General features: G+C 38.5%; 1 protein-coding gene across 1 annotated transcript in view; it reads right to left on the bottom strand.

The window, feature by feature from the left end:
* The window catches only part of MDN1 (midasin AAA ATPase 1), a 157,813-nt gene that overhangs the window by 59,073 nt on the left and 76,938 nt on the right, over nucleotides 1-21,802 (bottom strand). Inside the window, exons 39-53 of the mRNA XM_028108025.2 lie at nucleotides 20,751-20,858; nucleotides 20,198-20,386; nucleotides 16,843-16,932; nucleotides 16,474-16,737; nucleotides 16,032-16,293; nucleotides 10,539-10,698; nucleotides 9,585-9,701; nucleotides 8,134-8,342; nucleotides 7,014-7,162; nucleotides 6,449-6,660; nucleotides 5,909-6,129; nucleotides 4,898-5,011; nucleotides 2,367-2,499; nucleotides 1,174-1,289; nucleotides 27-160 (exon numbers count right to left, since the gene is read on the bottom strand). Of these exons, the coding sequence (XP_027963826.2) occupies nucleotides 27-160; nucleotides 1,174-1,289; nucleotides 2,367-2,499; nucleotides 4,898-5,011; nucleotides 5,909-6,129; nucleotides 6,449-6,660; nucleotides 7,014-7,162; nucleotides 8,134-8,342; nucleotides 9,585-9,701; nucleotides 10,539-10,698; nucleotides 16,032-16,293; nucleotides 16,474-16,737; nucleotides 16,843-16,932; nucleotides 20,198-20,386; nucleotides 20,751-20,858 (2,478 nt within the window). The remainder of the gene's footprint in view (nucleotides 1-26; nucleotides 161-1,173; nucleotides 1,290-2,366; nucleotides 2,500-4,897; nucleotides 5,012-5,908; nucleotides 6,130-6,448; nucleotides 6,661-7,013; nucleotides 7,163-8,133; nucleotides 8,343-9,584; nucleotides 9,702-10,538; nucleotides 10,699-16,031; nucleotides 16,294-16,473; nucleotides 16,738-16,842; nucleotides 16,933-20,197; nucleotides 20,387-20,750; nucleotides 20,859-21,802) is intronic.

Raw genomic sequence — 21,802 nt, 5'->3', positions numbered from 1 at the left:
TAAAAACATAAGGTACATTTCCTCACCTCAATGACACTGGCATCGGACACCATCCCCTGAGAGGACTGGACCCAGAACAGGACTAGTGCATCGCAAAGTTCAAAAAAAGCAGCAAGATTGACTACAACTTCATGGGGCAGGCTGTGATAGCTCTCTGGATCTTAGAGTTGACATAAATAAGAACATTCCATCAGATTTAAATTAATATCTGGACATTTTCAAAATCAACTGTAATATGGAACTTAATTGCATCTCTAGTATGAAGGTCAATTTTGAAAGGTCAAAATTGAAAGCAAATTTTTAGCCTAGTATTATATTAAACTTAGCAAATCAGGCATTCATATCTATAGAAGTTCTTAATGTCTTAATGAAAAATGAAAATTATAGAGCAATAATGGGTATTTTACAAGTACTTTGTTTATTTATTTTAAAGATTTATTTATTTCAGAGAGAGAGAGAGAGAGAGAGAGAGACAGCGAGGAAGGCAACACAAGCAGGGGAGTGGGGGAGGGAGAAGCAGGCTTCCCACTTAGCAGAGAGCCCGATGTGGGGCTCGATCCCAGGACCCTGGGATCATGACCTGAGCAAAAGGCAGACGCTTAATGACTGAGCCACCCAGGGCGCCCCACAAGTACTTGTTTAAATACAAAACAAAAACAAAGTGTATATATGTTTGGATGAATAGATAGTGCAGAGAAGATACAAACGAATGCACTATTAACAGTAACTGCTTCAAATGCAGACTTCTTCAATTTTTATGCTTCCATATAGTCCAAATTTTTTCCAACAAGCACAGATACCTTTTCAATTTAAAAAAAATAAAGGAAGGATGAAGAAAGAACCTATAACCAAATACTTAGGAGCATGAAGTTTTTGAGCCAACAGACCTAGATTTCAGATTCTAGTTCTGTTACTTGCTAGAGATGTGACCATGAGCATCTCTGTACATCCCTCTCCTCTTTCACAGCATGGGACCTATACCACATAAGGTTCTATAAAAAGTAAATGAAATCAAGGACATGTACAAAGCAGTTAGTCATTACTATTGAACAAATCAGGCCACAAAATCAAAAGGGATCAGTAAAATGGCAGTAGCTGCTGGAGGTCTCTTAACTTTAGAGACATTCTATGATCAGATGCATAACTCAAGAATATAAAAGGTAAACTTCTTACCTTTATGGAACTCAAAGGACATTCTTAAAACACTATTTCTTAACTTTTTGCCACCAACAGAAACCAAATTTGCTTCAGTAAAAATCCGTTTTTCCCGGTCAAGATATATGATTGTCCTGAAACGAGATCAATAGCATAACAAATATTATTGGTTATTGCTGTATACTACTTTGTAATCACATCCTCTTACCTGCTGAAATCTTGAGAATCCTTGGAAGATCAATCTCCTTCAACCTGCCATTCCTTTCCATCCCCTCCAAATTCTGGACTAAAGAGATAGAAGTGAAAGTGATGATGACTGAGTTGGGGGGTGGGGGTGTGGGGAAGACAGATGACTGGGAAAAGCTGCTTCTAGGTAGACTGCCAGGCTTTGCTGTGATCTGACACACTACACTGTGAACTCTTAAAAGTGGCCATCATAAAATTAATCTCTGGTGTTAAAAGTTACCTAGGGAGGCACAAGGGGGAGTTACTAGGAGGGGAGATAAGAGGGCCTTGAGGTGCTAGTTCATACCACATGCATGAGTTCACTTTGTGAAAATTCATCAAAACCAAATATACTCATTATTAAGTGTACTTTTCTGTAATGTACATTATACCTCAATTATAAAATTATTTTTAAAAATGTATTACATTACACTGTTCGCCAATTAAAAAAATACTTCTGGCCATTACATTAAATGTAGGAAAGACCAGCTTATATAACAATTAGATAAATTTATATGTTGAGTATGCACTTAAGTATGCAGGTGTTACATGTCTCAACATTTGAGGATGGGAAATGATGTGGACACAAGGCTGAGGAAAGGACCCGTGAGAGAATGAGCAGGTGAAAATGGGAGGAGCTGCCCAGAATCATGAATAGAAAACAAAGAGAAACATGACTATCTGATGATAAAAGATTAATTGCAAAATATAACACAACATTAACACTGAGTTAGTGTATCTCTTAAAGCATCCTATTAAATTATTAAGAACTTGCATCGTTTCCAGATTTTTTTTTTTTTTGACATCAGAGTTACTTCATTGAGCATGTAGCATGAAGGCAACCCCATCTAGCATCCCACCATTTCTCAGGTTCAGCAGATTAAACACATGTAAACTAAATTTGACAGAATTTAGAAAAGGTATAATCTCTAAAGCTATATTGTACAGTGAGGCAAACAGTGCCCAGAATAGCAGGCTTCACCTACCTGTTTGCAACGGACTCTAAAAGGGTAAAGAGCTGCTCGGGCTGGTCTGTTTGTGGGTCAAAGTCCATCGAATTTCTAAGGATGTCCAAAGCCTGCATATTCCATCGGGGGTCCAAAGGGATCACAAATTCATCTGGTTTAAAAAACAAAACAAGAAGTAGAATTTTGGAGTTAAAACTCCTTGACTAGAAAATTTCAGTGGAAGATTTGCACTGTCTTAATTTGATCACATTCGGTCCTGATGGCAGAGACAGAATAGGAAAATTGCTGTTTCAGCCCACAACACTAGAAAAGTAAAATTCAAGTGCTTTTACACTATTTTCTTTCTAAATGCAAAATTTCTACTAGTCCTGAAAATTCATTCCACTGTAGGATATAAGGTAATCCCTCTGGAACACAAGCATTCTGACCAATACATTCACTTGCTCAGGTCACACTGCTGGTCAGAAAACAATCCATGAGCTAATCACCCAATCTGTTGTCATTAACCTCAAAAAAACTAACTCACATGGTGGAAAAATGAAAGAATACATCTCATTTGCTTTCAGAAAGAAAAACAACTCAAGGGGCACCTTGGTGGCAGAGTCAGTTAAGTGTCCGACTCTTGGTTTCAGCTCAGATCCTGATCTTAGGGTCATGGAATCTAGCCCTGTGTCAGGCCCCAAGTGTGTGGAGTCTGCTTGAGATTCTCTCTCCCTCTCCCTCTGCCCTTCCCCCCTGCACTCATGCACACAGGTGCACTCTCTCAAGTAAATAAATAAATCTTTAAAACACACACAAAAAAAAAACAACTCAAAATTTTGCTTAAAAGCCCTTTCTTTATAATCAGAGAATGTAGCATATGCTGCTTCTTAGGCTTAAATTTGGCACCTCTTCTGTAAAGCAGCAGTGATCAGATCTGACCCTTCTCCAGAGGTGGTGAGAACCCAAGGAATGAGGTTAAGACAAAACAATGGTAACATTAGGGGCGCCTGGGTGGCTCAGTTCATTAAGCGTCTGCCTCCGGCTCAGGTCATGATCCCAGGGTCCTGGGATCGAGCCCTACATCGGGCTCCCTGCGTGGCAGGAAGCCTGCTTCTCCCTCTCCCACTCCCTCTGCTTGTGTTCCCTCTCTTGCTGTCTCTCTCTCTCTGTCAAATAAATAAATAAAATCTTTAAAAAACAAAACAAAACAATGGTAACATTAACTTGAAGGTGGCTGGGTAGGTCAGTGGAGCACTTCAAGTTTTATCATACGCTAGACTAACAAATGCCTAACTGTCAACAGCAAAGTACATGAAGGACAGACCCCATATTCCAAAGTCCAGTAAGACTACATGATCCAGAGCTACACACTAGAAAAGGAAGATGAAGGCATACCTACTATGTTCCAACAGTGAGCAAATGATATCTACTAAAAAGGGAACCTGCTACCCTCTACTCCAGAACTATTCCCAAAGGCCAAAATTTTTTCATACTTGGGAAGCCATGATTTAGGTCAGCCACAACATGATCACTATTGTAGTTTTCCCTATAATTTGATTTCTTCCCAAACATTTACTTTGTTATCTTTAGTGTACATAAGGTAATTGGTTTAGCACAAAAGCATCATGCATATTTTCTTCTAAACCAAATGGCAACGGTGTTTTGATCAATATCAAATGAAGATAGGGATGGGAAATTAAAAACCTGGTTCTATGAAAATGTCCCTAATTTCCTCATTAATGCTTATGTTTAATCAACTTTATATTATTCTGTTTAAGTAAGTTTGCAATCTCATTCTTTAATTAAAAATAAATTCTGGGGGTGCTTGGGTGGCTCAGTCACTTAAGCGTTTGCCTTCTGCTCAGGTCATGATCTCAGGGTCCTGAGGTAGAGCCCCATGTTGGGAATCCCTGCTCAGTGGGGAGTCTGCTTCTCCCTCTCCCTCTGCCCCTCCCCCCAACTCGTCCTCTCTCTCTCTCAAATAAATAAAATCTTTAAAAAAATAAAAAAATAAATTCTGAATACCTCATTTGATTAGATAGCTTAAATGGCTATTTCTTTTATCACTATGGTTTTAAAACTTTATATTTAAGGCTTTATAACTTTTATTAAGGTTTTATATTTTCTGAAGTAATTCACACTGTATTGTTTACCCATCAAGTCAAATAGCTCATAGTTTAAACCCTTTCTGTTAATAACTGAGAATGCTCTGAGTGGAAGGGACCCCAGAGAAATTAATATAATTCCCATATTTTCCAAACACAGGCAGTAAGTATGAATGATGGGTCTCAAATGAACAAGCCAGTTTGTGGTTGAGTTGGGACCAGAGACCAGTCTTCCAACTCCTGTGCTCTCCCTACTATATTGTGTATCATCATCATCTTTCAAAGACTAAAGGAAAAAGGGATAGTTTCAAACAAAGAAGTAGAATTCGCATCTGAATACTGTGAGTCTTCCAAAATACAGTGTTTATTACAGTGGCAGTTCTGACAGTCTTTTTCCACGGACTTGATGGGACCAGTTTCCTAAACTGTACTGAGAACTCGAAATTAAATCAGGTGCAGTACCTGTTATATTTGGTTGTAATATTTTGATGACATTACTGATCCCAGCTGAGAGAGAATTTGAATAAAAATTCCTAAGAGATGCAGCATTGGCTTCCAAATTAATCTGTACTGATTCTGTGGAGGAAGGAGAAGCAAATGTTAATATTTGAAGTGGGGCTGTCCAAGCAAACTTTTTGCAATGATGGAAACAACCTATAGTTGCACTGTCAGAGTAGCCACTAGTCACATGTTAATAAGCACATGAAATGTGGCTACTGCAACTAAGGACTGGATTTTAGATTTAATTAATTTATATTTACATTTTAGTAGCTACCTGTGGCTGGTAGCTCTCATATAGGACAACGCAGATAATATATATAAATTCTCTCTATACAATTTTAGACAGATCACATGCACCACACAATACACACATTCTCTGGCTAAGTTTTCATGAATAGAAAGGTTCACGTAAACTCAATTACTTTAGGTAACAAATTCTACGAACAAATTCCAAGTCCTGTACTTTGCAACCCATGCAATGTTGTTATTGTTGGTTTTTCCTCTTAAAATGAAAAAGTACAAAGAAATTAAGCATGACAACTTAGAGCACTGGAACTAAAGTAAGTCTCTTAATGCACCTTTGGGGGAAATGAGGTTAACAAAAGCAACCTTCCCCAGCCAGAATGGTTGTATAGCAGAAGTACAGCAGCATGTTCAAAAAATAAACAGTAACATAACATGGTACATTTTCCTTCTGTATTTGATAGGAAGGTGGAAGATCCTGAAATGCTAAGGATTACATGGGGGCAAAGTTTCTCTTAGAACATATCTAAGGGCAGATATATATGTGCCTTAATTTTTTTTTTTTAACAGCTATACAAACAGTAATGCCAAGTCACAAATTTCTTGCTAGGACATCTCCCAGATACAATTTTGACAGTATCCTCACAGAGTAACACAGCTACTGAGGCCCTAAAATAGTATAAGTGTAAATATATTCACTTACTATACAAATTAAGCTTTTTGACTCACCCAGCCCCTGTGGTATATTCTTGGCTAAATGATAAAGCCATTTAACTCTGAGCATCCAATCTTGATTGGTTGCTCTTTCTATAAGCAATTTAACAGCCATGGCCAGAACATCTGGTTCATCGATCCAGTAAGTATCCACTTCAACTGAACTGAATTTCAAGCTCTCAGGGTTAGAGGACTGCATAATTTTCTCTAAGTCTGGCAAGGTAAGAGGCTGAATCCTGAAATTCATTAGAAAAATAAGGCAAAATCAGTACTAGAATGAACTTTCATTTTATATCTCAAAGAACCAGGAAAATAACTTTACAAATATGGATCCAAGAGGTAATGGGGAAAGATTAGTCCCCTTCAAAGGAGAACAATTAAAACATATTGCGTGAATAAGAATAGGGAGCAATATTACAATGAACAAGGAAACTATGACAGCTGGGTAATAAATGACCTCATAACATTCTGGTCAAACATGTTGGTCATGACCACTACCATAAAGAAAAAAAAAGTCAAGATGCCAAACAGACTCAAGTTGAAGGCTCCACTAACCTGGCCCAGCTGCTGGTTTTCATGCTCATCCTGTTGAGGCAATATACTAAGATCTGTCCATCATTTCGGACTATAGACAGGTGAGAATCTTCAGTAGCAAAGAGAGCCGAGGGCAGAGAATCTGGCCACAGGCCCATGGCAAGGATGGAGTTACCCCAGGTTTCATGTGCTCTCAGAGAAAAAACATGTTTCTCCAGTAAAGCCTGCGCAAGCTGGTAGGAGATAAAAACATGTGGTGTACAGGCAACATATAAGTGCTATCACCAGAAACTAGAAGAATATTAATGGTTTTCCAAGACCTTTGTGATTATCTCATGACAACTCTCATCACAGCCTTCAATATTCAACATTACAAGATAAATTCCACTTTGCTAAGTTTCGAAGAAGTAATATTTATATTTAACCTATTTTCCAGAAAAGTTTTAGATGCCAGATCTCTACTAAAGAGTAACTGAAGTGCTCCACTCTCAGTTCATTAAAGTTACCATCAATAGAAAGAATTTCCTCCACCTAAATAATGTAGATTGTTATAACTGAGAAAGCTGTTTGAAACACTTCATAGTACCTTCTGGTTTGCTGGTGAATGCTGGGAGTGGACATATGCTTCCCAGCATACTTCAGAAAAGGCTCTGTCTAAACTCAGCCCTCGCTGTAGGTACTGCACAATGAGTAAGGCTGTCTGAATCAGAGTTGAAATAGAGGACGTTGGAGAACCTATAAGGAAAAAAATTGCCATTTATGAGGAACAAATTCCATAAAATCTCCAGTGAAAACAGATAAATTCATCTTCACATCAAACTTTGTTCCACTCAAATCCACCCAGATACTTACCTTAGAAAGTGGAATCTACGGTCTCAGTAGCACATTATGGACTTGTGGGAACATTCATATTCCTTCCCTATCCTGCCTCCCTCCCTCCCTTTCTGGCTCTCAAAAGCATGTTGCAGGAAAGCGAGTATAACAAGTATGACAAAGCCTGGTCATATATATCCTTAATCTAAAGTTGATACACACTGAAGTAGCAAAATAAGCATGACCTCATAAAGGACCATGCACTTTAAAATACAACAGAACTGCATTCAAACCTCACTGTTTGGCTTTGATGAGTTACTCAACCTCTCTGAGCCCTATCTGTAAAATGAAAACATGTTCTGAAGAACTAATATGAAGACTAAAAAAGCAACTGACATTGTACCTAATACACAGCAGTTAGTCAATAAATAGCATTTCATTTTTTATCATTACCTTTGTTATTATTCTTGCCTGTTCCTGTATATTTGGACATTTAGAAGAAGAAACACCTGTTTTAAGCAGTCCAAAGTTCCCTCTTAATTCTACCTTCAAAAGACTCAACGACCATCCTGAAGATAAGAGGGACAAACTTTACAAATTTTAGTGCCTAAAGCAGTATTCCTCAAAATAAGGGTATCTGAATGAATCCATCAGAATTACCTGGGAAGCTTCTTTAAAATACTAATTTCTGTGCCTCACACAGACTTGCTGAATGCAATCTCTTAGGGGGAAGAAGGCCATCAGCACATTTACATTTTTAACACACTTTTCTGGTAACTTCTATTTGTATGTACACTAAATTTAAGAACTCCTAGATTAGCAGTTAAATGGAATAACATGTGAATTTCTAGAAGAATAAAACTCTGCAGAGGCCTAGAATTCAAGCATCTTACCTACTACAGTGCTTTGGATCTCTGTGTGTAGAGCCAAGAGGCTGTCACACACACTATCCCCCACCAACCCAAGGCTGTGCAGCAGAACTTTCAGATCCAGGTCATCTGGGATGTTCCCATCCCCTTCTCCTGAAATGTAGATTTCAAGTCCACGATTCCTCATAGCTCGGGATATTTCTCCATGAACAGGATCCATCGAGAGAAAAAGTCTAGCAATTCAAAGAAAAAAAAATTGAACTCCTAGTTGTAACCAATGATGCAGCTCAGCAACAACTGGTGAGGGCAAATCCTATGTGGTTCATCTTTAGGGAGCTTGAGATACCACTAACTCAAAGTCTTCTACTTTCATCTGTATTCTATCTCCTAGTGCCAAAGTGCATCAAAACAGCAAAATCATTTTCTCTAAACCTACTCTCCTTAGAAACTATTGTTTATCCAGTGGACTTTTAATGCTGAGAATGATAAAATTCTTACTTTCAGATATTACCCAAATCAGATAGTGCTAATTCATCATTCTAACTCACCTACAGAGATGAGAAAAGGGAGCAGTGTATTCTCCTGAAACAATTACCTTCATATATTCGATGTCTGGCAACATCTCCACCTAGCCATCTGACATCTCCAATGCTACACAGTGGATTCCTTGCTGAACTTCCCCATGTCAAACCTGCTCCTCTGCCAGTCTTCCCTTTCTCAATAAATGGCTCCCATATTTACCCAATTACTCAAGCCAAAAGCTTAGGTAAAATCCTTACTGTTTCTTTTCTCAACCCACCCATCCATCAGCAATTCCCACTCATATGGCCACCCTAGTCTAAGCTAACATATATCTTGCCGGAACTACTGCAAAAGACTTGTGATCAGTCTCCCTGCTTCAACCCTTTAACACCAACCCACTGCAGGGACCTCACCTCTTGATTATATTTTTTATTATTTCATTTTTTAAAATAAGCTCTGTGCCCAGGCACCTGGCTGGCTCAGTTGGTTGGGCGACTGCCTTCGGCTCAGGTCATGATCCTGGAGTCCCAGGATCGAGTCCCACCTCGGGCTCCCTGCTGAGCGGGGAGTCTGCTTCTCCCTCTGACCCTCTTCCCTCTCATGCTCTCTATCTCTCATTCTCTCTCTCTCAAATAAATAAATAAATAAATAATCTTTGGAAAAAAAAAAAGTAAGCTCTGTGCCCAATGTGGAGCTTAAACTCACAACCCTGAGATCAAGAATTATATGCTCTACCTACTGAGCCAGCCAGGAGCCCCCCTTCTTTACTGATGTGCTCCCAGAGTCTGGCAAATAGCAAAACCTACATAAATATGTGTTAACTGAATCAATAAACAGGTGAACATACTTATGACTGGATCATAAATATAACATATAAGAAGGTCCCACTGAATGTCTACCTCCCCCACTGAGGCAGTCAGATTCTTAGGCGGAAACTTAAGAGGCACAAATACCTGAAATTGGGATTTGGTGTTATGGTGGGAGTGGATCCATCTATCATTCCTCTCTCACTAAGAGTGAGAACACCTCCAGGTTCAAGCAAAGCATTCAAACGATCCAGCACTGATGGGCTGCACAGAGAGAATTCAAATACAATGGTGACAGACTGAAATGCTGCACTGGTTCTACTTTTCCTTGCACAGGCCTCCCACTCCTCCTGACCCATGTCCTCCTTCAGCATGGACCACTCCCCCATATAGAATTGTGTTCTCTCTCCCCGTCCATTCCCTTTATCATTCCCAAGGTATGTTGCCCAGAGATTCATACACAGTAAATATACAAAATATTTGTAAATAAGTAAATAAAATTAAGGAAAATTGTTCCATGATCTATAGCTCTTTCTTTCCTCTTTCCCTCTTCCATCTCCCCCACTTCCCAGCATTATCAAATCAATCTGAAGGCAACTGGATTTCAATTCAAACATTCTGAAAAACGCTCCAAGTAGAGAAACCCATCATCTGACCTGGAGTAGTTTCTATTACGCTGTGTACTATGGTAGTTTTATGACGCCTTTTTTCTTACTTTAGAATCAAAGCAATACACACTGATGCACATTTACTAAATGTCTACCCTGTAAAAGATCCTCCATTTCAAAAATTTGCCCTCAAGAATGCCCCTAACAAAAAGAGTATTTTTGATGTTAAATAAAAAGGTCTACCTCAAAAATGGTTGGAAAAGTAATCCAATTCTGTTAGCCTTCAGGTTAGCTCAAAACAGTCATACAGAACTAAAATCTTGCAGTTAATGACCAACTACCTTTGTTCACCACAGGGATCAGTCTACAGAATATGGTTGAAGATATGTTTCTAGTTAACAATAGGTTCAAAATACCAGTGCTTCCAACTGGGTTTCTACTTTGACAAGCATATCTCAAATTACAATGCTGTGATTAAGCAGAATGTCCTTACTTGCAAAAGTTAACATTGTCCATCAAAAGCCAATCTCCAGACTTCAGAGCCCGAACCAACATGCTGTCAACCCATTCAAATGTGCCACGGCTGTGGCCACTGGTGGACTGCAGAAGCTTCACCCCAAAATTCCGGAACTCTTCCACAAGTTTGGCAAACTCTGAAATGTCACAGCCACAGCACTTAATTTCAAACCAGGGCAATAAAAAAACCAACAAAAGAAAAACAAAAACCCCTAAGAGTTTATCCAAAAAAAAATTGGAAACTTAACAGCCCAGGTTTTAAAAGTTTCATAATAAAGTATAAATAAAGGTTTTTGTTTTGTTTTTGTTTAAACAAAACAGGTAAAAAAAATTAGGTCTGGTAGTAGAAAATACTTTTTAATGACTTTTTGAATTAATGGCTAGGTAGAGGTGACTCAAAGGTGACAGAAAAGGTAAATAATCTTGGTTACAATTTCTCAAATGGCATAAGGAGAATAATGCCTCCCACCTATTACTGCATTTTTATCAAATGAAAGGGCATTAAAAGTTGGCACAATGAAAATCAATGTCATTAAACCAGGCTTTCTTTATAATGACCACATCACAGGACTAGAGTAACAATTGCTATGTATTTGCCTAGTGCTTTATAGTTTATATAGCCCATCCCTAGAAATTTTTCAGTTGCTCTTTTTTTTTTATTGGAAATTGCCTTATGACCCTTGTTCATATCACAAAGTATAATGCATTGGACCCCATGAGAAATAATAAGGTTTCGACTTTACCTCCACTGTTAACAACTAAAAAACTATACAAAATATATGATACAGCTGCTTTCAGACACTGGTCAACAGCACAGGGCTGTGATACCTGAGGAAAGAAAACCCTGTAATTGCCCTCAATTTTGCCTGGAAGCAATTTCTGAATTGCAAAGCAAGGAGAGGAAACTCAAACATACAAGAGCAGTTTCACTGATTTGAGCAAACAGACTGGAACTCAGGGAGGCCAAGACAACTAGACTGAAGGGCAGAGCACTTGAGATGAAGGAGCTACTCAAAGAGTTCCAGAAATCTAGATAAAGCTGCTGGAGTCTTTGGCTAAATAACAGTCTTCACGTGCACGTAAAAGGTGAGGGAGGTTCCACAAGGGTAGGAAAACTTGCAAGGAAAGGACAATTTTTGGGGAGTTACGATTGGAACAATTCCCAGAGTTCATACAAGCCTGAGTATTGCTCCAGTTCCTACCAGCCAAACTGAAGAGACCCCACTGAATACACAGGCCATTCAGTAGAGATGCCATGCAAACTATGCCTCAATAGTAGGGCTAATCTTGGGGCACCTGGGTGGCTCAGTCAGTTAAGCATCTGCCTTTGGCTCAGGTCATGATCCCGGGGTCCTGGGATCGAACCCCACATCGGGTTCCTTGCTCAGTGGGGAGCCTGCTTCTCCCTCTCCCTCTGCCTGCCGCTCCCCCTGCTTCTGCTCTGTCAAATAAATAAATAAGTAAAATCTTAAAAAAAAAAAAAAAAGTGGGGCTAATCTAGCCCTAGAGTAAAGGTTACTCTGAACTGACCTTAAAAAGCTTGAAATCAAGCTTGAAAAGATCAAAATGATCTGGTTCAACATGGCAGTGCAGAAAGATCCTGAACTCACCTACCACCATGGACACACTGAATTGACAGCTACATATGGAACAACTTCCTCAAAAAAAAAAAAAACAAAAGAACAACAAAAAAACCCCTGAAGTCTGGCGGAGTGACGACTACACACCAGGCAAATGAAAACAAACAAAACCACCCTGAAGCAGGGAGGAGAGGCTGAGAAATAATCTCACCATAAACCCCACCCCCAGTGCTGTGACCCACAACCAGGAAGGACCTGAAAACCAGAAATCCCAACTTTTAAAACATGTACCTGAAAGGCAAGCCCTCAAAACTTCTATCTTCTAAAAGCAACAGAGCTTGCATCCCAAGAGCACAAGACTGTGATCAGAGAAAGGGCTCACACACTCAGACTCCACCCAGCTCAGAAGCTGAGGTCCAGCTCAGAAGCAGCCAACTGCACCCAGAATTAAAGTGAAGGAGGCTCACCTGCCTGTATTAAAGATAACCTGAGGAGCAGTCATCTAATATAACATATACATCCTAGAGCCTGCTGGAACCCTCTCCAGGGAAGAAGACAGGTGCCATCTTTGTGCTCTTCCTTTGTGGAGCTCAGAAGCACCAGTACCTCCCAGAAATCCTTTTACGTAAGTCTCAAGGCCCTGATTTTTATAGCTATCCCCCAGGGATGCCTCTTGATCCTCTGGCTGTGGAGGCCAGGAGAGCTTGAGCTCCTGATCCCATGGGACTGTAACATATCAGTGTCACCCAGAAAGGAGATAGAATTGGTAAATTCTACCAAACATTCAAAAAGAATAAGTATCAATCTTTCTCAAACACTCCCGCCCCCCAAAAAAAAGCAGAAGAGGAAGAAGAGAAGGGGAATTTTCCAAACTCATTTTATAAAGTCAGCATTACCCTGATACTGAAACCAGACAAAGGTGCCACAAGAAAAGAAAGTTACAGCCTAGGGGCGCCTGGCTGGCGCAGCTGGTAGAGCATGCAACTCTTGGTCTAAGGGTCATGAGTTCAAGCCCCACATTGGGCGTGGAGCCTACTTAAAAAAAACAAAAAAAAATTATAGACTAATATTATTGATAAACATACATCCAAAAATTCTCAACAATCAAACTAAATTCAACAATACAGTGAAAGGAATATACACTACGATCAAGTGGGATTTATTCCAGGGATGTAAGAATGGTTCAACATCTGCAAATCAATGTGATACCACACATTAACAAAATGAAGGATAAAAATCATATGATCATTTCAATATATGCAGAAAAAACACTTGACAAAATTCAACATCCATTCATGATTAAAAAAACTCTTAATAAAGTGGGTATAGAAGGAATATGCATCAACGTAATAAAAGCTACATATGACAAGCTTACAGATAACATCATTACTTAATGAAAAGCTGAAAGCTTTTCCTCTGAGATCAGGAAAAAGACAAGGATGTCCACTCTCACCATTTTATTCAACACAATACTGGAATTCCAGGCCAGAGCAATTAGGAGAGAAAAATAAGAGGCATCCAAAGTGGAAAGGAGAAAAGGAAAACTGTCACTATTTGAACATGATGTAAAATTACATACAGAAAAGCCTACACCACACACACACACACACACACACACACACACACACACACACACACACAGAATAAACGAACTGAGTAAAGTTACAGGACACAAGAGCAATACACAAAAACCCATTGTGTTTCTATATACTAATAATAAACTATCAGAAAGTGAAATTGAAACGATCACATTTACAATCACATAAAAAAAATGCCTAGGAATAAATTTAACCCAGGAAGTGAAAGATCTGTATGTTGAAAACTCTAAGACATTAAGAAATTATGTAGACACAAATAAATGGAAAGATATTCCATGCTCATGGATTGGACTAATGTTATTAAAATGTCCATACTATCCAAAGCAATATACAGGTTAAATACAATCCCTATCAAAATTCCAGTGTATTTTTCACCAAAATAGAGGCTAAAATTTGTATGGAACCACAAAAGACCGCAAATGGCCAGAGCAATCTTAAAACAAAAGAACAAAGCTGGAGGCATTGAGTGCCCTTATTTCAAACTATATTTCAAAGCTAAAGTAATTAAAACAGCATGATACTGGCATAAAAACAGACACATAGATCAGTGGAACAGAAAAGAGAGCCCAGAAATAAACCCACACATATATGGTCAATTAATTTATTACAAAGGAACCAAGAATACACAATGAGGAAAGGACAATCTCTTCAATTAAAAGCAGTGCTGGGGAAATTGGATAGCCACATACAAAAGAATAAAACTGTAACCACTTATCCTATACTACATACAAAAATTCAAAATGGATTAAAGACTTGAACGAAAGACGTGAAATCACAAAACTCCTAGAAGAAAACCTAAGTGGTAAGCTCCTTGACATAGGTCTTGGTGAAGTTTTTTTTAATGTAACACCAAAACCAAAAATAAACAAGTAGGACTACATCAAACTAAAATCTTTTGGAACAGCAAGGGAAACCATCAACAAAATGAAAAGGTAACCTACTGAATGGGAGAAAATATCTGCAAGTCATATATCTGATAAGGGGTTAATATCCAAAATCTATAAATAACTCATACATCTCAACAGCAAAATTACAAACAAACCCATTAAAAACTAGGCAGCGGATCTGAATAGATTTTTCCAATGACCTATAGATAGCCAACGGGTACATGAAAAGATGCTCGAAATAACAGGGAAACGTAAATCACAACCAGAATGAGAGATCACCTCACACCTGTTAGAATAGCTATTATCAAATAAGAAATAACAAGTGTTCACGAGCATATGGAGAAAAGGGAACCCTTGTGCACTACTTGTGAGAATGTAAATTTATACAGCCACTATGGAAAACAGCACAGAAGTTCCTGAAAAAATTAAAAATGGAACTACATATGATCCAGTAATTCCACTTTTGGGTATTTATCCTAAGAAAATGAAAACACTAACTTGAAAAGATGTATGCAACACCATGTTCACTGCAGCACTGTTTACAACAGCCAAGATATGGAAACAACCTAATTGTCTATTCATAGATGAATGGTTAAAGAAATTGTGGTGTACACACACACACACACACACACACACACACACACACACACGATGGAATATTATTTAGCCACAGAAAAGAATGAAATCTTGCCATCTATGACAACATGGATGGACCTCAAGAACATTATGCTAAGTGAAATAAGTCAGAGCAAGACAAATACCGTATGATCTCTCTTACATGTAAGTTCTTAAACAAAAGACCAAGCTTCTGGATACAGAGAACAGGTTGGAGGTTGAGGGAGTTGTGGGGGAGAAATGGGTGAACTGTATGTTTTGTTTTTTTAAGTCTTAATAGATCAAATAAAAATATAAGATCAAACTAATCCACAAAGTCCAGAAGTCTTTAAAGAAATACAGCTGACCCTTAAAAAACAAAGGGGATAAGGGTGCTAACCTCTCCCCATTCAAAAATCCACATATAACTTTTGACCCCTCAGAAACCTGACTACTAATAGCCATCTTCCTAATAACAGTCAATTAACACATTATGTACACTGTATATATATACTATATACTGTATTCTTACAATAAAGCTAAAGAAAATTTAAAAAAATATAAGGAAAGTACATTTACAGTACTGTACAGGTATTTCTTTGTTTTTGCTTTGTTTAGGATCATCAATTCTGGATTATTTTTCATTAGCTTCATTTTACTTTCTAAAACAAAGATTTTCAAGTTTTGCTAATAACTATTACATTAATAAAAAATTACAGATGTTACCTTACAAATATATTACTACCTATATATGGACACTATATGGACAATGCTACATACATATCTGATAAACACATCCAAACACACATACCTGCCTTGGAGTAGGAGTTGATTTTATTGTTGAGTCGCTGCATAAGCAGTAATACCGCTTCCAGCTTGTTGACAATCTCCATTGTGATACCTCTACCACCATCTCCAAGACACTTGGGCTTACAGGTCAGAAGGAAGTGACTCCAGGCTCTTAGCACTACTTCTGCATCATCAGCACTGATAAGGAGGCTGTCTCTTAACAGTGCCCTTAGAGTGCCCTCCACCTTTTCTAGCAGCTGCCTCCATGGACGTATAAGATCAACCTGAAATTTCCAGAGCACAAACTCATCATTGCCACCGACCAGACTCAAAAGAATACTCCTTTAAATAAAAAAATAATAAATAAATAAAATACTACTTGTAGTCACCAACTCAAAAGACCATCAGTCAGACCACAGCAATTATGTAGGTTTTGCCTGAAAATGTGAAGGCAGACCATTTACCTGCTCAAATCCACCCAGAAGCTCTGTAGTGTCCATTGCACTGTTCATAGCCATGATCTTTAATGTGTGACCAGTAAGGTGTGCCAGAAGCTGGACCAGGCTGGTCTTGCCCACAGAGGCTGGCCCCACAAGTATAACCATCCAGCTCATCTGCACGCACTTCATAATAGACTCCACAGACCGTAATGACTGGTGCAGGAGTGCCAGGGGACGGCGGGACGGGAGAGGAACGTAACTGCCACGGGAAAGGACTGAGTAGCCCAACTGAAAAAGACATGCCGGTGAGATTTCACAAGTGTGCCTGGTTGTGGGAGCAGAGGAAATCAAAGAAAAATGTAAAAGAATAGAGGATATTCCTACATGCCTCACCTGAATATCATAAGGAGTGATGTGAAATAGTCTGGATCCCGTGTATGGGTTGGAACTTGAATTAAACACATCCTTGAATACAGCAACGACCTAAATGAAGATAATACAGTCAGAACACAAGTCAGGCCACGAAATTCTGAGCCAAAGCTTCTAGAAAACATGCACAGCAACAACAGTCATGGCACTGTAAGTGGACACTAGTCACAATTTCCTTATCCTTTTGAATCTTCTCCTATAAACTTTTGCTTATAGATTACATTTATTTAAATCTTTAAGATGAAAGCAAACTGGAACTCAAGCAAAGTCTAGTCACTTAATCTCAAATTATTTGAGATTCCAGTTGAGAATGTATCATAAATTAAAGCCACACATGTGATGGCAAATCTACAGATGAAAAATGAATCTGCTCTCATCATTCAAGATATCACCTAAAAACATAGAGGAGAATAGTAGTCTGAAGATTATAAAGAACAATGACCATTTCTTGAGCACCTATTATGTGCCGTACATTATAGAGGTTCTTTATTATGTATGATCCTTATAGCCTTGCAAACTAGGTATCATTTCCACTTTACAGATATGGATAACAGGATTCATAAGAGTTGTAAGGATTTACTCATGGTTAGTAAGTGATTTTAGATCCAAGCCAGTCTCACTCCGAAACACCATTTTAGCTTTCTATTTATGTAGAAGGACAACCAATGTTATTTCTCTGATTATTTACATTCAGTAATCACATCCTTACCAGAAATACAATTAGAAAACTTGCCACTAGCCCTACTTCTTTTCTGGATTTCTTTTTAAGAGGAGTTGAGTTAGGGGGTAAAGCTAGGGGTGTGTAAAATACACTAATTTAGCCCAGAGCAGCAGGAAAAATTCCAACCACCCAGGATATGTACACCAAGTTGCAGGTTTCTAACAAAGCAGCAATACTCATATTAATCATTGTACACTGACTAAAATCAGAAAATAAAAATATTATAAAATAAGTCATAGGAATAGAATGTATGACATGGTGACTATAATCAATAATACTGTGTAATGTATTTGAAAATTGCTAAGAGAACAGATTTAAAAAGTTGTCATCAAAAGTCTTTTGTAACTATGTAAGGTGAAACATGTTAATTAGACTTATTGCAGTGATCATTTCACAATGTATACAAATACTGAATCATTGTGTTGTACACCCAAAACTCTACGTTGTATGTCAATTACACCTCAGCTAAAAAAATTAATAAGAGTTTGAGAAATACCAGGAAAAAAATGATGAAGATAAAATCATTATCAGTACCAAACACTGACTAGACTCAAAAAGGAGCACAGGAGAAAAGTGCTCCTGTCACATACTTTTGGGTCCAGGTGTTTGATGATCTTATATTCTACTCCAAAGCAAATTATCCTTTCCTCTCCCTGACAGTCTACCAGAACTAAAATTACAAATACTTTCAAAATGTAGTTGATTTATTTAGTTTTACAAAGTCAGATTCAATTTACTCAAACTCTTCCAGCTTTGATAAGCCTTTTTCCTATTCACTGTGTGTGTGTTTGTGTGTGTGTGTGTGCGCGAATTACAATAACTAACATAGAGAAGTGATGGAAACCTTTCGGTGACATTCCATTTGACTAACATCAATTACCCAATAACTGGCCAGGGTCTGGCCACGATGAATACAGTATAATCAGTTAAGTGGATGAAGAAAATAAAATACTAGCTGATGGTAGATGAATTATATATAATAAAATTCTATTTTAAAAAACTAGGTGAGGGGCGCCTGGGTGGCTCAGTCATTAAGCGTCTGCCTTCGGCTCAGGTCAGGATCCCAGGGTCCTGGGATCGAGCCCAGCATCGGGCTCCCTGCTCAGCGGGAAGCCTGCTTCTCCCTCTCCCACTCCCCCTGCTTGTATTCCCTCTCTAGCTGTCTCTCTCCCTGTGTCAAATAAATAAATAAATAAAATCCTAACAAAAAAACTAGGTGAATATTTTGTCCTAATATAATGACCAAAAGGCACTTGCACATAATGAATGAGTTAACATTTGGCTACAACTGGGATATGGAAGGAAAGTTCTAGGCTGGAATGCTGGCTCCATCACTTACTATAGGTGATACTCCATGACTGTGGGCATTGAATCCTCATTGGTAGGAGGTCATGATAGTGCCTCCTGCCTGCAGCTACTGTATTCTGTGAGACTGGACTTTAAATACCACAAAGCAAAATGAACACATTATTAGTTTATTAGGTTAGGAATTCTACTGTTATTTTCTATTTACAAAGAGATATTTTTACTTCCATTCAGATACAGAATATTCTTATGTAACTACTTAATACTTTGTAGAGAAAAGACTTTGTAACTCAGCTTATTTAAAACCAGAAAACCCTCCTCCTTTACTATCACCTGTCTCCTCCTGTTTCTCCCCTCTGCACCTTGAAAGAGGATAAAAGACCTAGTTCTTTATTACTGGGGGGCAAAACTGTTTTAATAAGGTTTGCAATAAGGGGATTCAGATGGATAAATAAAGTGTGTACTCCGAAGCAAACTACTCTGCATTTTGAGACCTCGAGGTAGGTGAACGTTTAGTCTCTTTCCTTTTTCCCCTCCCCCCCACTTTGTGTTTTACTGATGCCAGTGCTCAAGCTTTGACCCCCCGTACTTCGCAGAGGGTACACCACTCCTTCTGCTGCTGCTTCTTGGCCTTCAGGTTTTCCTCGTGTTTGCTCAGCTGGCAGCACATGGCACGTGTCTTCTTGGGCCACAGATCCAGGGGCTTGTACTTCTTACCTTCGTAGAATTTCCAGAGGTTCTCTTTCTGCGTCTGGTTGATGACTGTGATAACATGGGTAATGGGAGCTCAGAAGCCACGCCACCTGTCACACTGGTGACGCGCAGCTGGGACAGCTCCACCTTCAGCTTTTCCAGCTGTTTAAGAAGCTCCTCCTTCTTCTTACCAGGAAGGTCTCAAGCCTTCATCTTGGCCCTTCGTAATCCACTGCTGCCGCCGGAAAGAGGCCGAAGGAAAGAGCTCTTTCCTTAACTTTTTTTTTTTTTTAAAGATTTTATTTATTTATTTGACAGAGAGATAGAGAGCACAAGTAGGCACAGGGAGAGGGAGAAGCAGGCTCTCCACTGAGAAGGGAGCCGGACGTGGGGCTTGATCCCAGGACCCCAGGATCACGACGACCTGAGCCGAAGGCAGCCGCTTAACTGACTGAGTCACCCAGGCGCCCCTCTTTCCTTAACTTCTAAATTCTAAGCAGCTTTAATGAGTTTAGTATTATTAGTGAGTATGCCCTTTCTCTCCCTTAAGAAATCAGCTTTCAGATGGAAAGAAACACAAAGAACAAGTGTTAAACTCACCTTTTCTTTGTCTTCCTTGGTTCTCATTCTCTCACCATAGACCAAAAACACATGCTGACCAGGATCATAACACCCAGGGGACTGGTCAACTAGCATCAACTGACACCAGCGAAAAAGGTCCCGAAGGTTGAATTCCCAGGGTCCTCCTTTTTGCCCCCATTTCTTCTCAACAGTCACTTCGTGATCAATCTAAAAAGAAAACAGCATTATTGGGAAACATGTCCCATTGCTAGTGCATTGCATTGAGTACTGTAATGTACTACAAATGCATATACAATCTGAAATAGAAATTAGCAGGTTTGATACAAATGTCTCTTTCTCCCAACCCAGACATGTAAACCAGGAATACTCTTGTAAGCATTAATACTGATACACACAATAGATCTGAATTACTGTAATCCTCAAATAAATAGGTTCTTCCACTAGAAACTTGTACAATTCAATGTGGTTTATTTTAGAGACTGGTAAATTTGATAGTGTCCCACAATGAAAAAAATGATGCTTTTATTTATAGCATGAAAACTAAAAACAATTAATACAAGTAGGTACTTACTTGGTTGTTGAAAGCAACCATCTTCTTGACAATATTTTTGTCAATGGCTGGAAACAGAGTACTGGCAATGAACTCCATGTCAATTACTGTAAGGGGATCCACAAAGACCTATAGAATCCAAAAAGAACATGAAGAAATGCTATTGCTTCTCTTTCCTGAACATGAGGAAGGACTACCACTTATAAAGTAAAATTGTTATTTAACACCAAAGTAACAGTACCTCAGTTTAGATATATATAAAATTTCAGTTACAGAAATCTCTTTTCTTGCATTTTTAGGATACAGAATCCTATAAAATATTTGAAATACAGGGCAACAGAGGTTTTGTTGTTGTTAGCTCCGCTCTAGTGAATTAAAGAAAAAAAATACATACAACTTAAGTGTATTTGTTTATATTTTTAAGTATATATATTTTTTAAATTTCTCATGTATATAATGCCCTCAAAACTCAAGATGGTAAGGCATGGGAGCATTTACTTCAAAATCTCAACTTTTCAACTTTTCAGTATGTTTGAAATTCTTCAGAATAAATTAGTCTGAAAAGATACTCAGTGAATTATTAATTATCAATGGAAAGGGACACTGAAGAAAGCTAACATCTAGAGCCATTTCCAAATCTACAGACTAGTCAAACTTTGACAAATGTTAAAACAAGTAAGCATATGTAAGTACGTGCGCGCACACACACAACACTCTGACCTCTGCAAATGAGAATAAAGGCAGTAAGAAACTAAGAAATACATCAAATGTTAATAATGTTAATAATGATCGACTCTGGTATGGAGAATACTGGATTTTTTATTCTTCCTGTTAGTTTTCCTTCTCACTTTAATACATCATTTTCATCATTAAAAAAATTTCAGTATTTTAATAGATCACTTAGACACCTGGAATGGTCAAAAACTGGCCTTGATCCTGAGCACGGTAATGGAATTCCTGGAGGGGTGGTCACCTTATTTTCTACTAATTGATAACACACCAGGTTCTCCAGGACTGAAGACAAAGGGACTCACACCAGGAAGAAAGTGATGATGGGAATCAGTCACGTTAAT

Source organism: Eumetopias jubatus, unplaced genomic scaffold (assembly GCF_037043125.1).
Source record: "Eumetopias jubatus isolate StellerSeaLion01/CBP00866 unplaced genomic scaffold, mEumJub1_p1.0 scaffold_6, whole genome shotgun sequence".
Classification (NCBI taxonomy): domain Eukaryota; kingdom Metazoa; phylum Chordata; class Mammalia; order Carnivora; family Otariidae; genus Eumetopias; species Eumetopias jubatus.
The sequence above is the reverse complement of the archived record's forward strand: the minus strand, read 5'-3'. Positions and strand labels throughout refer to the sequence as shown.